General features: G+C 48.0%; 1 protein-coding gene across 5 annotated transcripts in view; it reads right to left on the reverse strand.

Moving 5' to 3' along the window:
- SZT2 (SZT2 subunit of KICSTOR complex) overlaps positions 1-16,069 on the reverse strand; it is a 59,643-nt gene that overhangs the window by 33,542 nt on the left and 10,032 nt on the right. For 4 of the 5 annotated variants that reach the window (XM_075711464.1, XM_075711462.1, XM_075711461.1 and 1 more), the window contains exons 10-24: positions 12,528-12,759; positions 11,746-11,875; positions 10,314-10,456; positions 9,497-9,649; positions 9,030-9,144; positions 6,222-6,427; positions 5,589-5,813; positions 5,088-5,166; positions 4,626-4,723; positions 4,196-4,364; positions 3,588-3,702; positions 2,022-2,135; positions 1,323-1,520; positions 1,092-1,204; positions 454-595 (exon numbers count right to left, since the gene is read on the reverse strand). In XM_075711464.1, the coding sequence (XP_075567579.1) occupies positions 454-595; positions 1,092-1,204; positions 1,323-1,520; positions 2,022-2,135; positions 3,588-3,702; positions 4,196-4,364; positions 4,626-4,723; positions 5,088-5,166; positions 5,589-5,813; positions 6,222-6,427; positions 9,030-9,144; positions 9,497-9,649; positions 10,314-10,456; positions 11,746-11,875; positions 12,528-12,759 (2,232 nt within the window). The remainder of the gene's footprint in view (positions 1-453; positions 596-1,091; positions 1,205-1,322; positions 1,521-2,021; positions 2,136-3,587; positions 3,703-4,195; positions 4,365-4,625; positions 4,724-5,087; positions 5,167-5,588; positions 5,814-6,221; positions 6,428-9,029; positions 9,145-9,496; positions 9,650-10,313; positions 10,457-11,745; positions 11,876-12,527; positions 12,760-16,069) is intronic. The other variant, XM_075711463.1, reaches the window with a different exon arrangement.

The raw sequence follows: 16,069 nt of genomic DNA on the forward strand, positions 1-16,069 counted from the left end.
TGTCCCTGCTACCTCTTTGTGTGTGGGAACAGCTCCACAGAGTACATCTAGCTGAGCCTAGCAGCCTTCACCAGCAGCTCAGTGGAAGCCAGACCAGTGCCAATGCCCAGAAGTGGAGACTCTCCCAGACCATCCCATTAGCAGTCTCCTTACTTCATTCATTAACAACCTACTGGGAAAACGGTCCAATGGTTGCAGCCAGCAGATGACTCAAAGCCACATCCCCTACCTGAAAACACTATGTGGGCAACAACATGTCCGAGGAGAGAAGAGCAAGACATTCAGCACTTTGCACTACTCTATTCCTGGCCATATGGTGCAAAAAGACTGGGTCTAGACTCCACTGTTCAATTTTCTCTCCATCCTACCAGAGCTGATTCTGCTTTTGCTGCTTTCCTGAGGAGGTGCTTGGGACTGCTACCTCCTCTCACTCCCCACACCAGGCGGCCTCACCTGAGAAGGTGGCTGGCAGGAAGGTCAGGAACACATGCTGCGGGTTGACCAGCTTGGCATAACAGCGCCATTGTGGGGGAAAGGGGCCCATCGTGTCACTCAGGGTCACGTCATCCTCAGGCAGCTCTGTGTTGCCGAGGCTCTGATGAAAGAGCAGAAGCTGGATAAGCTCATAGCACATGGCACAGGCCTACCTTGAGGCAGGTAGCAACCACAAAGAGCAAGTTCCTCCATGACTGCTGGTTGGCACAGCGCTGAAATCACCCTGGCCACCCCCTGCACCATTCTCAGAGCAGCCTGGCTCCAGGAAACACAGCACACACAGACAGAAGATGCTCAGCCAGCTTTGCTGGGGCTGGTTCTGACCTCCAGGCAGTGATTGCTCATGGTTTCTGAGCAATCTGCGGCACAGCATCAGTGCTGCTGTAACAGGCTAGGCCCACGGTGAGTACAACTACCCACACACCTACCAGATTCCTGTTTGACTTCAGCCACAGTCTACAGCTTAAACTGCTGCCAAGCATGGGGAAAACACCAGCCTTTCAATCTGTTCTCAACCCTTCTACTCTCCTGCTCTTCAAGAGCTGCTGCCTTGCCTTCAAAGGGGGCTCAGGAGAAGGACAGCAACATAGCAGTACCTGCAGAGTACTTGTGGAGCCAGTCATATCCCTGGTGCCATTGCTGCCAACAAGATGATAGGATACAGAAGCATCCTGCTGCTCCAGGGTCCCAGAAGCTTTCAGGGTTTCTTCTGAAATGGAGCACAGAGAAACCACCTGAGAAACACCAGCTGAAGAAGAGACTTGAAAGCAAGGCTCCTGAAACACCTTAGCTCCTGGTGTCACTGCTGCCACACTCCTGGCCCTTACCTCTGATCACAGGGAGTGTGAAGGGGGGTTGATGGCCATCACGATCCCGTTGCAGAACCTGCTCCATGAAAGCCACATGATCAGCATCAGCCATGGGGATCTCCCGGTCACTGAGGTCATGCTGCAGGCAGCCATGGAAGAGGTTTAGTAGCATTTCATCGGGCACAAACGAAGAGTCCTTGGTCACCTCCTCATTCTCTGCTCAGAGAACAGAACCATGGCAGCTTCAGAGACAGCATCTCCACAGCCACCACCTGCCCAGGCCCCCAGGAGACACCCCTTTGCAAAGTGACACTTCCACACAGCCAGCAGTTTCCCCCAGCACCTTGGCAAGGCTGACTTAGAGGGTGCTGAGGAAGCCCTGGAGTTCCAGCATCATTAGCTACCTTGCACTGACTCATTCTGCTACTGTAACTGTTCTGGAGATGTTTGGGGCTAAAGACAAGAAACCACCACCACAGAGCAACAGTCTAGGTTTAATGTTTTCAAAAGCAACTCTTCCAAAACTATCATCCCAAGAAAGACAGCAATATACCTGGACAGCCCTGGGGCTGGAGAGATGGGAAGAGCGGCACTGAGCTACTGAAAGAGGCATGGCAGCTCTCACATGCCTCTGCCAAGGGAGACAAACACACAGAGCAGGGTGCCCATAGTCATGGAGGGAGGACAAGAGGAGGCAGGTGGTGAAGAGGCACCTACCTTTTGTCAGCATTAGGAAGAACATTTCAACCTGCTGGCATCTGGGCAACAGCTTCACGAGGTTGAACTGGAATGGGATCTCATGCACTCGAAAACCAGCCCCCATGTCTGGATCTGCAACAAGAATTGGGAATGTAACATGCCTGTGGGCACCACATAGCCCTGCCTCCCAGGTCACCTCCACATGCATGGTGCCAGCCCTAAATGCAGTGCAGGCAGCACAAGTGAAGGTACCCAGCAACACTGCCCCAACTCCCTCTGCTTAGGAGGGCAGAGGGATACAAAGAACGAATGCGGGGAAAGGGAAAGCCTGCCAGAGGGCTACAGCAGGTTGTGAGCTACCTACAGAGAGGTACCTCGCTGTAAGAGTGTCCTGGGCTTATTGCCACCTTAATACAAGGAGGAATGGGGAGCCACCACGAGGCCTTACACAGCTTGGACCCAGAGCTGTCAGAGAACAAAAACTGAACATCAGTGTTGCAGGTAACGGTGCTGGAGAGCAATGACCATGCTGGGAGCCAGAGGCAGCCTGAATTACCAGTGTAGTCAGGGACAAGGACCCTGCTGCTCTTGGGAGAGATCTCCCATCTGGCAGGCTCTGCACATCCCTGCAGGCATTTCCTGTCTTCTTCCTCAGGAAGGAGTCTCTGCCCTCCAGGCCCTGAGCTTTCCTGGCCCTCTCCTCCTCCCACAGGGCCAGTGATATGATCCAGTAGTAGAACCGATATGGTTCCCTCAGGTCCTGCCCTCAGCCTTTGGGACGATCCTGGCTCCCTCAAACCCACCCAATATCTGTTATGTTATTCACTGCAAGGCAAGCAAACAAAAGATATAGGATGGGGTAAACTAGTGACAAGAAAGCAGAAATAGTGAGGTTCTGGAACAGATTGCCTGACAAGGGTGAACCCCCCACATACTCCTGCAGTTCTCAGCAAACTATGTTAATCATGACAGATCAGATACACAATCCTATCCTGAAGGAAGGGGACAGACCAGACCTCCTAAGGTCCCTTTCCCTATCTCTGTGGGCTAATGGAGCATTCACAGAGGGTCCAGCGATGAACAGGACCACCAGAAAGCAAGCATCCCACAAACTGCTCTGGAAACTGTGTCTTGTAACTGAGAACAGAGGAGCTCTTCCTTCACATAATTTACAACTTCTGTACAACCATCCACCCAGGCATACCGTTTCCATCACTCTATAGGTGAGTTCATCTTCCATCTGCTCCAGAAGTCAGCCCCTCTCACAGAATTACAGAACAGTTGAGGTTGGAAAGGACCTCTGCAGGTCATCTGGTCCAAGCCCCCTGCTCAAGCAGGGTCACCTAATCGCCTCTCCAACCTGGGCAGAAAGCCTCAATATTTTTTTGGCCTTCCCAGGATGAAGCCATTTCTCTGGCAGCTTAGCAAAAGTGCAACAAAGTTATCCACAACCATCAAAGTCTAGAAAGTAATTGTCAAAATACCTGTTCCACCTTCCAGAAACCTCTAACAGGCCCTGAGACATTCAGGGCCTAGCTGCCTCTTGCTCCATCAAACCTTCTAGGATATATATGCTGGACTTACCTTCAGTAGCTTTGGTGTCTGAAGGTGGACAGACCCACTCCTTGTTCTGGCACAACTGGCTGATGTACTCAAAGGTCAACATGGTGGCAATGCATGCAAGGTCCCGGGGATAGAGCTGCAATAAGCAGTCAAGGCTTAGCTGTATGCAGCAGAATTATTACCCCCAAATGCAAGAGAAAACAGTCTAAAAGCAAGGAGTGGAAACACCCATAATCCCGTCCCCTGACTTGGCCTGGTCTCACTCATTGCTCCCTCCTTCTCCACAAGCCCTTTAGCTTCTTTTTGCCTTGTTCAGGAGGTGCACTGGCAGTAGCACCTGCAATCCCTGCTCTGGTCCAGCCTGCTCCCCTCCAATGGAGTGGCTCTTGACAAAGTAATTTGTATTTCCCCACCTATCCCAGAGCAGCACTACATCCACTGCCTTGCAATTCAGAAACCTTTTCTGTCAAGTAGCCCAGTTCCTCTTTTAGAAATCTCCGGCTCTGTTGTTAGTAGCATTCCCATCTCTTCTGTCCCTCAATAATTCACCTGCAGTGTTATGGTGCACTTGCAATACACCCTTCTCCCTCCACAAAAGAGCCCATGCCCCTACCACTTCAGGGGCTCACCGCTTTAGGTATTTTCTGGTAGGGCAAGCCATGGAGGTGCTTCCAATTCTCAGCAGTACTGTGGACATGGCCACTCTGGGGCTCTACCCAGCACTCAGTGACCAGGTTCAGTTCTGTGTCCACCTCAATGGCCTCTACTTCTGTATCATTGTCATCATCTGTGGAAAAGCTGGAAGAAAGACATAATGCAAGTCCTGTGAGATGGCACAGAGCCAGCAGCCCACTGCAGCTCCTCTCAGAGCTGTGAGGACAGCCACACAAACCCCAGGTTTGCAGGCAAAGCCCCAGCTAACTGGTGGTCAATCCATGACAGCTAGTTGTCTGTACTAGATGATGGAGGACTCCCTCCTTCCCACGCTGCCCACAAAGGGCAAGTCTGGAGCTGTGACCTCACTGCCAGCCCTCCCTGGGAGTAGGGCAACAGCCTCACCTGTCCTTGGTGGAGGTGGAGTGGGGTGGAAAGAGGATGTATTGGACGACACAGGTGTGCTTCTCCCTGCCACTGCTGCTCTCACTTGAGCCGTCAATCTGGAGGGGAGACACTGCATGAGCCTGGCCAGCAGCAACAGCCCACACCTACCCAGTGTCCCCCTACACAACACAGCCCCATCACCCAGCTCCACTAGCAGCGGTGGAGAGAGGGAGCCTGTCCCAGCCCCAAGAACTCCTCCAGCACAGTATGTCCCTACCAGTAAAGCAGCTCTCTAACTGCAGATAAAGACAGGAAAATGTCCAACCCACAAGCTGCTTTACTTCAGGGGAGGAGGCAGGTCTCCTTGTACATGTCAAGGGTGTGGGCTAGAAGTGGATGGGAAAACCCATCACAGGAAGGTGAATCCACCTCAGAAGAAGCGATGAAGGATTGTGTCCGCACTGCAGAACCCAGGCTCACCTGTATGGGCAGTTCCAGCACCATGTTGATAATTCCATCCCCGCTGGATGCAAAGTGGAAGCCCTCTGACAGACGAACCCTAGCAACAGAGAGGCAGTCAGACATGGAGGACTTCTCTACCCATACTGCAAGCTTTAAATACAAGAATGACTGTACCCTTCACCCCGTAACACCTTCCTTCCCATGACAGAGAGCTACACACAGAGAATGGGGAGATGTGACACTTTGCACAGGACAGCCTATGTGAAGATCAGCATACTCCAGGCACAGTAACACCTCTTGCTCTTTTGTATGTTTTCCAGGACTCTCCTTTTCCCCAACTGCAGCTGCAGAACTGGGTAAAGCACTGGCCCAAGTAGCTCCAGAAGCTGCGTACAGGACCAAAATCTTCTGCACAGCAGCTTTAACTGTTACATATAATAAGGCCTCAGATCCACCCCGCTTTCTCTGTGTCCCCAGGACTAGCTAGGGAAAGCACCTCCCTTCAGGTGTGCAACTTACTCTGTGAGTGTGGAAAGGAGCTGGGCTACAGCGGTGATGGGCACAGCTGGTGCCAGCCCCGACTGGACACTCCAGATCCAACGCTGGTGATAGAAGTAGCGGGACAGTGAGGCCAGGGTGGAAGAGGCAGTACGACTGGCCGCCATAGTGAGCGGGCCAGACACAGGGGGATGCTCCAGGTTGAGAATGAAGGGGGCTCGGTAGTCAGAAGGCAGCTTCTCATACCTAGGGAAGGGCAGAAGTGTGGCTCGCTGAAGTGGAAAGAATGCTCTGCTCAGGACCAGAGCTGTCTGGATTCACAGCCTGCTCGCTGGGCCCAGGACAGAGCCCTCCAGCAGCAGAACATGACTAGCCCAGCACAGGATCCTGCTCAGACAGCAGTAACTAAATTTACTTCTGCATCTTATCAGTTAGGAGTAACAAATCTGCCTGTCCAGCAAGGCCCCTTGCTGCAAGTCACAGCCCTCACAGACTACAGCTGCCATTCCCAGCCATGCAACCCTAACCCACCCCAACAAGCACCAGCTTCACAGCACTCTCATCCTGCAACTAGCAGCACCATCCACAGACCCTCCTCTCTCCCACTTCCCAGGGCAAGGAGGCTGTGCTGATGGCCTGGATCTCCACCACTACCTGATGAGTAGCTTCTCCAACGGTTTGTGCAGCACAACAAGGCAGGGTCTGTCTGAGAGGGCTGACTGGGCCCCAGCCACAGGTGGAGACTTGGAGGGAGAACTACTGCCAAACATTTTTCTCTTTGCTTTTGGAGTTGCCTCCTTGCTCTGGACCCTGTGGGGAAAGCGCAGCTGCAAGATTCGGTCCCGTAACTCCTCCACTATCTGTCATGGCAAAAGGAAAAGGCAAATGTGACCACCTTTTTCTGGAGACATAAGCTACTCAAAATAAGCTTCCAGAACAAGAACCTGACTAAAAGGAATAGAACACTCCTTGAATATACAGATGAGCAGGAGTTAAAGGTCATTTTACTTCTGAGGCACTAGCAAGACCAAAATCAAGATGACACAAGGCTCTTAGGTCCACATTTTAACAACTACAAATATTTTTAAAAGCAAAAGAAAGGTAAAAAAAAACCCAAAGACAATTTCAAGGCTGAAGAAATCGCCTTCCATAACTCTGATGAAAAACAAATTAATTGCATGCCACCTCCTCCACAGAAGCCATCTGAGTACCCGCCCTCATTCTTCCCCTCCTCCTCTTCTCAACAGCCTACAGTAAATGTAAACGAGCACATGTAAGACAGAGCCAGACTGTCCCCACAGCTGATGTGTTCCCCCACTACCACGTTCATGTGCCAGACCTTTATGGTAAAAGGTTTCAAGAGCTTAGGTTATTTTTTAGGTTACTTATTTACAAGATACTTTCAAAATGACTTCCTGATTACTCTTTTTAGCTTTTAGCAGCTCTGAATATGGTTCTACCCACACTGGCATCTGATCCCTACAATGCCCCAGTGTTTTCTTTGAAATTTGCATGGTTAGGTTTCCTTTCATAATCTTTGTTCAACTTGTTTTAATTGCCATTACCATTGTAGGCAAACAGGAGAACAGCAGCTCTCCATCTCCCTCCTCAACACTAATTATTTCAGCAATTTTCCCCATCATTATTATGTCTTTTTCAAGGAAAGGAGTGTCTCCAAACCCAACGTTAAGCAGAGCTCTTTTCTGCACTACAATGCCACTTGGGTCCCCTTTGTGGTTTCATACTGATAACACAGAAGAATTGCTCATGTTTAAGCTCCTGAATCCAAGGTGCACTATTTTGCAGTTCTCAATACTGGCTTCCAGCCACCATCGTGCTGCTTAGCTGTCCACAAAGCACATAGGTTGACAGGGCAGAGAAAACCAAATAGCTTTGTGCCATCTGCAGATTTTCCCAGCTCACTACCTGCTACCTATCTGCTAATGAGTTCCCTACCCTTTAACTAGTAAAAACATTGGGAAAACCACAAACAGCTTCTGCTTTGATGAGAACAGAACACTTTTTTCAATTTCCTTGCCTTTTTCCCTAAGACAGTTTCTGTTTTATGACACCCTACTCCAGTTCTACAGTTGTGCCCTGTATAGAGTCTCACCAAAAGCCTTCTGAAAGTCAGACTGCACCAGGTGCTTTCCTTCCCTTAAATACTAGAAATTTGAACAGCTCAACACAAAAAACCTTTCCCCTTAAACAAGGCGGGCTAAGTTCTACTGCCATCCTCCACACTGGGTAGCTAATCAGCCCTATGGCAGGCAAAAAAAAAAAAAAAAAAAGATTGTGTATCATACAATTTATGATCTAAATATAGCTCCTGCTGCAATGATCTGGAGCTTGCCCAAAGCTGCAGGGTATGGTGCCTGTCTTATACCTCCTTTATGAGAAGACAGGTATTAACTTACACCTGCCAGAGGGAACCCCTTCATAAAACCTGTCACTTGGCATTACCAGCCCACATGTTGGCCCAGCAACCAGTGCCCAAAGACTGGATCCCCTAAAGACATGAAAGGGCAGATCCTCCAGAGTGCCAGCGCACTTAGAGCTATCTGGGTTCGTTATCTCAGAAAAGATGGTCCTTCCATGCTTGTCAGCTTCTCCTCAGACTAATCTAACATTAAAGCTAAGTGAGACAAACTAAAGATTTCTTTCATGAAGACAAAAGATCAAGGTTTAATGATAAACCTCTTGTGTATAACAAAAGGTTCACACAGCTTAATAGAAGGACATCTTTCTGATACTTACTGTTTTACCCAGGAACACTAAGACTCGTCTCAGCCATGAGAGCTGCAGAAACAGTCTATACAGTAACCCCACCTCCTGCATCTGACTAGGGCAGCCCATTTCTTTTGATACAAAGAGGTTATTAAAAGTCTACCTAGCAGACCTGCATCTCTAAAACATTTTCTGGGTATTACATTTTTTTCTCTCCCTGTACTGCTCATGTGGGCCATTGTTCACACTTTAACTCTAACTTCTCCTTGCCCAAATGATACAATATAAATATGCAATTCATCACCTACTGAAGGAGATAGCCTAGGGAACACGTAGTACATCCATCACAGAGGTGTTTGGAGGTGAGTCAGACAAGTATCTGCTGTTCCCGACAGACAGTATTGATTGTGCTTTGGTCACAAGTGTAGACTAGATAACCTTTGAGTCATTTCAAGCCCCACAGTTGAATTAAACAGTGGGAAAAACATTCATGTGACCAGCTATTCTATTGATCTTTGAGTCTTTGAGTTTAGATCTTTCATAGACTTAACACAGAAAGCTTTGTCCAAACTGTCCCTTTCTGTTACAGTAAATTCACACCCACCTAAGCCTTAACATAGCAGTTAGTTATTAGAGGACACCTGCCCACAGTGTTGCCTGTGATCTACCCACCACTTCCACATTCAGAACTTCTTGCTCTGCTCCTACCCCATGAAGCAGCCGGCCAGCTCTCACCTTGTTCCTGGCCTGTGCAGGTGTGCCAATGGGGAACCCCAGCCGGAGGACCATGCAGGGAGCTTTGGAGATGATCCGCACCACATAAAACGAGGAAGGTGTGGGATCCTCAGAGCTAGGGAGAAGGGATTAAGACAGGGCTGAAATAGCATGGATCTTGCTGCTCTGTCGTGTCAGACCAAGTGGAGGCCTGCTCCACAGAGCTCAACAGCCCACAGAACTTGGCAGCAACACACATCAGTTCTAGCGTGCAGAAACCCCCCAGCTGGCTTCCCTCTCCCTCTGGGCTGTGCCTGGAATGCAGCGGCAGCAGTTCAGAATACTCATGGTTTCATACCCACTTGTTTTGCTCTTATCGTCTCCTCTAGACATCTACTTCTGGCCCATCACAGCGTACTGGTCTAACTGGATCTTTGGTCTGGCCATACGCCCAATTCCCCACACGGGACTGCTTCAGAGCCACTCACCTGTGTATCAGTTTGACGTAGGAGTAGCCCTCCACCAGCACGAAGCTGCTCCAGTCCCGCAGCAAGGAGGTGAGCGCCGAGTGAGAGATGCGGCACTGGATGGTGCTGTAGCGGCCATTGTTGCCCGGCGTGTGCAGGTGCTTGGGCACAGGCCTGTAGGGTGTGGCAGAAAGTCATTTTAAGAACCACAGTTTCTCTTCTGCCCCCAAAGCCCAGAGACTTTGCTACACCCATTCCAACTCATCCTCTGACTGGTACATCATCCTTATTCCTCCACAGCAGCCAATATCGAAGCACCTCCCCTACCTGTGCCTGTTGGTGAGAGCCACGCTCCCTGAGCACACAGGGATCCTGCTCTCCACCTTGCAGGGAGCACACCTTTGTATCGTTTCTATCTCCCTCCATGCAGTATATGGCTATATATGACCCTGCAACTAGGACCAGCCTCAGGAAAGCAATGCTTTTGGGGAAGATGTTTTCCAGCAGCAAACAAAAACATGTGGGATAGCTCCAACTGGATGGTCCACACCCACTGCAATCAGGAAATCCAAACCCAAGAGGGACTTGAGAAACAATTTATGCTCCTGAGAACAGCCCACCCTCTTGACAAAGATGACTTCCCAACCCACTCAGATAAATGAGTCCCTCTCAGATAAAGGAGCCTTCGCCCTTCACCAGGTCTCAGTAGCGAGGCCCCTCCCTTGGCCATAGGCACCTGCAAGACAGCTGAAACTCTGCAACTGGACTGAACTGGATGCCCTGCTTTCCCAGGCTGGCCCACACTGCGCACGTGAGCTCAACCCTGCCAGTTACATACGTGTCATGCTCCAGAAGGAGGACTATACGATGCATGTGCAGCCACCTCTGCCAGAAGTTGGCATCCATGGAAAGGATAGGCTTCCAGTAGGAGGCAAACTGGGAATGGCTTGAATCAGACCCACTGTGCTGTAGGGATAGCACCTGAGAAAATGACAGGGCAATATTCAGCAAGACACTGTCTGGTTCCACCCAGAGAGAGCGTGACTTTCTCTAGCAGCTGAGTTGTGTAAGCCTAGAAGGCTAGCCACATCCCTGCCTTTTGGTAACTGCCTCTCAGCAGAGTAACTAAGTGCGTTCACATTGAAACAGGCAGTACAATGTAAGCAAAAATAAATTACGTTCCTGAAATGTCAAGTTAATTCGGAATGTAACTACTCATCATCATGTAAATCAACCATGGAAAAGATGGCATATGTAATGATGTGCTTTCTGATTGAGAAGGGGATATATGGCTTGTGTCAGCAGAGCAATTAAACACTGAGGTAACTCGTCTGAGAGTGCTCATGCAAATAGGGTATCAGCAGTGGGTGGCACTGGGCAACTCTAACATGTTTGTGTGGTAACACTGTGATTCCACCAACTATAGCAATTCTGCTGACACAGAAATAAAGTGGTGGTAAGCCATAAGATGGGATGCTTCAGACATACTGTGGGATACATAACCCTAGATAGTGAAAATTTACTAGACAAACCTAAAGAAGGGCTTAAGCAATAAAATTAAAGGGATAGTTCTCTTAAATAAAAGCTCCCCTAGCTTTGATATCTACTAGTCATCTTCTACCAATGCCAAGGACACTGCTAGCAAGGAACAGATAATATGCTAGCGCTGCTGCTCAGTGAGCTTCAATGAGTTTGAATTTTGCAGTGGAAATTATTAGCTCATATTCCGTTTAGTTTCTGCTGTGCAGATGACAAGTATCTCTCTTGCACCTTCCACATGAGTGCTCAGAGCAATGAGCCTATTAAACAACAACTATTCAGCACTTCCTATATCTTCACCTGACAGAGCTGAGCTACACTGCCAGGGCACAAGACTGCCAGCAGCAACTCCACACATATGAGATATCCACTGAAAAAGCATGGCAAAGATAAGCGTGTCAGTCTCCCCATCAGTTTCACACATCACATCACTACAGGAGAAGGCTTTACAGCATGCTTAGGAGCCTTGTTGTGGGGCTTAGAGGTGTACTTGCAGCAATAAAGACATATGGTGAAGTCTAGAGGGGAAAAAGCATGGGGTGGGATGTTCACAGGCAATGAATGCATTGCACCTGAACTCTGTTACTGAGCAGGACAAAGAGTAAGAGATGAAGCCTGAGAGTTACAGAAGATCTTGGTTGCCTGTTGGCACTCAGCATCCCCTGGTGCAAGACAGAATAGGCAGGAGGGACAACCTATCCCACAATAAATGGGAGAGAGAGGGAACATACTGGAGTGGTGGAGCCTGGGGGGATGTAGAAGAGGGGCACCCCATTCTTGGTGCTCTCAGGAATGGTGAAGTGTTCTGGGACTGTGTCAAAAGACTGCAGATGAACCAACATCTGATCTGTCTGGTTGATGCTGAAAGAGAAGAGGCAGTCAGCCACAAAAGCCCACGCCCTCCCCGTTGCTGCCCCAGTCAGCCCAGTGCCTGCACACACAGCACTCCCTATGTTTTGGGAGCCCATCTACACCAACATAGCTTTACAGGGCAATGCTGGGATTCAATGCCTGATTGCAGAGCATGTTAAGGGAATTCAAGTGTAACAGTCTAATATATAAGGAGGATGATCAGAGTTGGGAATGAAGTGCTAGAAAAGGAATGTGCCAAATAGCAGGGAGTAACGGTCACCCTGGCCAGGAAATGGTTATAACCCACAGGCCCCTCAGGCCTAGAGACATGAAGTGTTGCTCCTAGTGTGACCATGCAGCACAGCTGCACACCACCTCCATGGGATGGCAGTCAGAGTTAAGGTTTGCATCACAGGATCAGGACTCAGGGGCAGCAGTACCTTCACCATGAAGCAATCTTACAGACTAGGTCATAGGCCAGTTCGAGTCTTTCCTCAGCTAGACGGGCAAGCTTGTCGCCAGTCATGCCTCTTCCTCAGAGCACATTCCTTTGGGACCCTGGCTTGGAATGGCCACCTGCATAACCATGCCCCAGCATGCCAAGGAAGGAATTTCTTGGTTACATTGGATACTGGAAACTGCTGGGAATGGTCTGGCTCACCTCTGCAACGTGTTCCAGAAGCGTCGGATGACTGTAGTGCGGTACAGACTGGCGATAGGCTTCCTCATGGTGCAACTAATGTCATGCAAAATGTCATAGCTTCCTTCCATCGTCACCTCCACCCATGTGCTGCGCTTTGATGGGTCCAGGGGCCAGGGTGTCACAGCTAAGTACTCTATCCTCATGTTATGCTTCCAAAGCAGCACTAGTTTCACCTCCAGCTGAGACCCGCCTGCATGGGAGCAGAGGAAGGAATAAGTTCAAGTGCTTGTTTGGTACACATCTGAGCTTTATCTCTGACCAAGGACTCTCAAGTACTGTGGTGCTATGAGGAGGACAAAGTCATCTAACAACTGTTTGCTCTAGCTGAAGCCATTCTCTCTCCTCCCCAACAGAGGGAGACTTTGCTTACACAGTAGCATTTGGAGAACAGTTCTTTAAATGTACATGTAGTATCTACCCTAGAGAAGGCAACTGAAACTCCGAGGAGGTGCCGACATTTGCAATGTGCTCCCTTCTTCACAGCCTCATCTTTGTTTCCAAGAAAACTGTTGCTTTGCATAAATGAGCAGGGCCTTTAAGCTATAAAGTTTTCTCATCTGCACTCTGCAGAGTTAAATCTATCCCACTGCAGAAACATGGATATTTGGACATGATGGGCCCAAATTATAAACAACCTGGAAGATGAGGCCCAGTTCTTGAATTAAGCTCCATGTTCTTCCCACACAGACAGTATTTCATGCAATCTAGAACTTCAAGCATCAAAAGCTTCTCACCATGTTTACCCTCTTCTCCTCCCAAAGTTAAGAATGAATATTCACCCGTTCTTCAAACTGTACATTTTACCTTCTTCTTTAAGCAGACCATTGCATCTCTAGCAGTATTAACACAAACACCTGACAAGCCTCACTGAGCAGAAAGAGCAGAAAACTGTCACGCTCCTGCTGACTGTGCATGTGTATTTGTACCAGAACAACCCAGGGAAACACATGACTTTCTATAACAGCGCCACGCTGCTGTTTCAACTGCTCAATCATCTGTTCTGCTGTCCAGCCAGCTCTATAGTTTGCCGGACTTGCAGCATTTGTGAGATAAGTGATTGGATGTGCTGGAAACCATCCGAACAGGTCATCAGCCTGGATCCTACGTTTCCTGCAGAGCTGCATTTGCTGCTGTCATAGGCACATCATGCCATCCCGTTCACAGGCTGATTACACTCCATTTTAAAGCCATCTTGCTTTTTGCTCCTGTGGTCCCTGCTGGGAGGCTCCCCCAGAGTACCCTTCCCCCATCAATGTTTAGAAGAAACCTTCCAGAGTACCTGCCAAATTCATGCTCAGTTGTTCTTTTCATTAAATTATTTTTATTCTGAGAAGCTTCATTTCCATAACATTGACAAGGAGTGTGCACTAGGGGAAGAAATCCTTACCCCATTTCAGCTGTTACTGTGCAGGTTAAATCAAGCCATGGTCATCAGCCTGTGACAGAATATCCATTCCCCTTAACATTCCCAGACCTTCCTACACCTCAAGAATTCATCTTTCCTGAACAAAGATGATCAAAGGTGTATACTGTGTTTCACCTTTATTTCATCTGAAGGATTACTAGGATTTTATTTAAGATCAGTAATATTTTCCACAATGGGTGTTTTGCATTACTATAAATGCATTTGCCAGGGTTGTACCATCTGTTGTTTCTGTGTGAAGATTGTCTAGTTTATCAGAGAGGCTAAACAAGAATTTATACATTTGTCTCTTTCCATTTCATACTGTCACCTCACTCTTATTGCTTTAGTGCTCATCCACTGCTTTCTGCACAATATTTTGGTTCTCATAACAAAGCCTTTCTACTTCATCAACGGCAAATGTGATAAGTAAATTCCTACATTTTTGCCTAGATCATTAATGAAAATATTTCTTACTTCCACCTGTGTTTCCATTAGTCATCCTGGCCTCACTCCTACAATCCAACACAAGCAAAACTAAAAACACAGGCAAAATATTTGCTTCATTTGAAGTCATACCTAGATGAATCTTCAGTTTGTTCTTACTGCAAAGCAATCTATTTCTGGTTCTTGACTTTATAGCTAATAAAAGTTTTTGCTGCTTTGATTTCTTTCATGAAGTCCAGCTCTGGTTTTTAGAAAACTCACTTTGTCTTCCCAATTCCTGACGCTGAGAAGAGGCATTCTCACTGGCCAGCTCATGCCCAGCCATTTTTGGTGCTGAACTGACTCACAGAGGAAGATGAGGTTTTGAAAAATGTCCTCCAGGCTCTCCTCAACACACAGCAACACAAAACAGTCAGTGAGAATTTTTTTTTTTTTTTTTACAGAGGGCAATCCTCTGACATTGTCCCAGCAACAAACACGAGCGGAGCTGAGCTCCATTACATGCCATAGCCAGACACAGCCTCTCTCCCTTCCATACCTTCCACTCCTCCCCCTTTCGCAAGCACTTCTGCATTCCTAACAAACCATAGTAGCATAGTAACCTTCTAAATGCCTAAATATTTAAAATCAAATAGTGAGGGTAACCAGAGCACTTATAAATATCACAACCAACCTCTCCAGGCAACTGAGCACAAAGCTAGCTACTTATTCTCTTTTGCCCTTGGCAAAGTGAAGCAGAAAAGTGACAGTGTCAAAGTCCACAACTGCACTCTTTCCTTTTGCTTCACAGCCAGCTGGCTCCTTAACAGCCTTTAGTTTGCACGTTTTGGCAAAAGCGTTTGGCAATCCCGGTTAATTAACTGGTCTTTGTTATACACTTCTCTACAGAAATGCCCAGAGCACCCTGATTAGCCAAATATGCTTTTCCTTAGCAGAGGCAGTGCTGACTGCCTAAATGTCTTGATCTTTTGTAAATTCTACTGTAAGATGTTAGTTCAACAATTCTTCTGATCATAGGCAGCAACTCCCCAGAGCATTTAGCCTTTCCAAAGTATGAGTAACATTATCTGCTACTGTTCTGAAGGTTGGCATAGAAATACACACTGTATTTTTGATAGCTCAGACATTTCGTTTTTAAAATTCCTTCTAAAAAAACTTCATCAAAATACACAGAAAGTATTTCTGGCTCAGGGAGCCCCTGAGCAGCAAAGAGCTAGAGAGTGCTCAAAGGGAAGAAAAAAAGGAAAGGAGAAAGGAGATACTGTGTACGTTTACCCTATTCTTACTCCTTCCTGTGTACCCGTCCATAGCTATTCACCACAGAAGGTAACTCTGATCCAGTGCAGCTGCTCTTCTGCTCTCTGCTCTTTTAAAAATGGAAGACCAATCCAGTTAGCATTCCAAGTGCAGGGAGAGTGGTGAACATGTGGTTATATTTCTGATACATTCCTCCAGAGTCCAGGAATTTGCTGCTTTACAATACCCTGAGCCAGAGGTTGTAGGTACACCTTTGTGCGAAAAGGTACAATGTGAACTTGCCTGATTGCTTTTTGAATGATTCACACCTGCTACCTCTTCCAGCATGTCTATATATGACTTCACAGTCACCAAGAGCCCTTCACCATTGCTGCCAGATTAAAGAAAGGCTCTT

The sequence above is a fragment of the Pelecanus crispus genome, chromosome 5 (genome assembly GCF_030463565.1).
Source record: "Pelecanus crispus isolate bPelCri1 chromosome 5, bPelCri1.pri, whole genome shotgun sequence".
Classification (NCBI taxonomy): domain Eukaryota; kingdom Metazoa; phylum Chordata; class Aves; order Pelecaniformes; family Pelecanidae; genus Pelecanus; species Pelecanus crispus.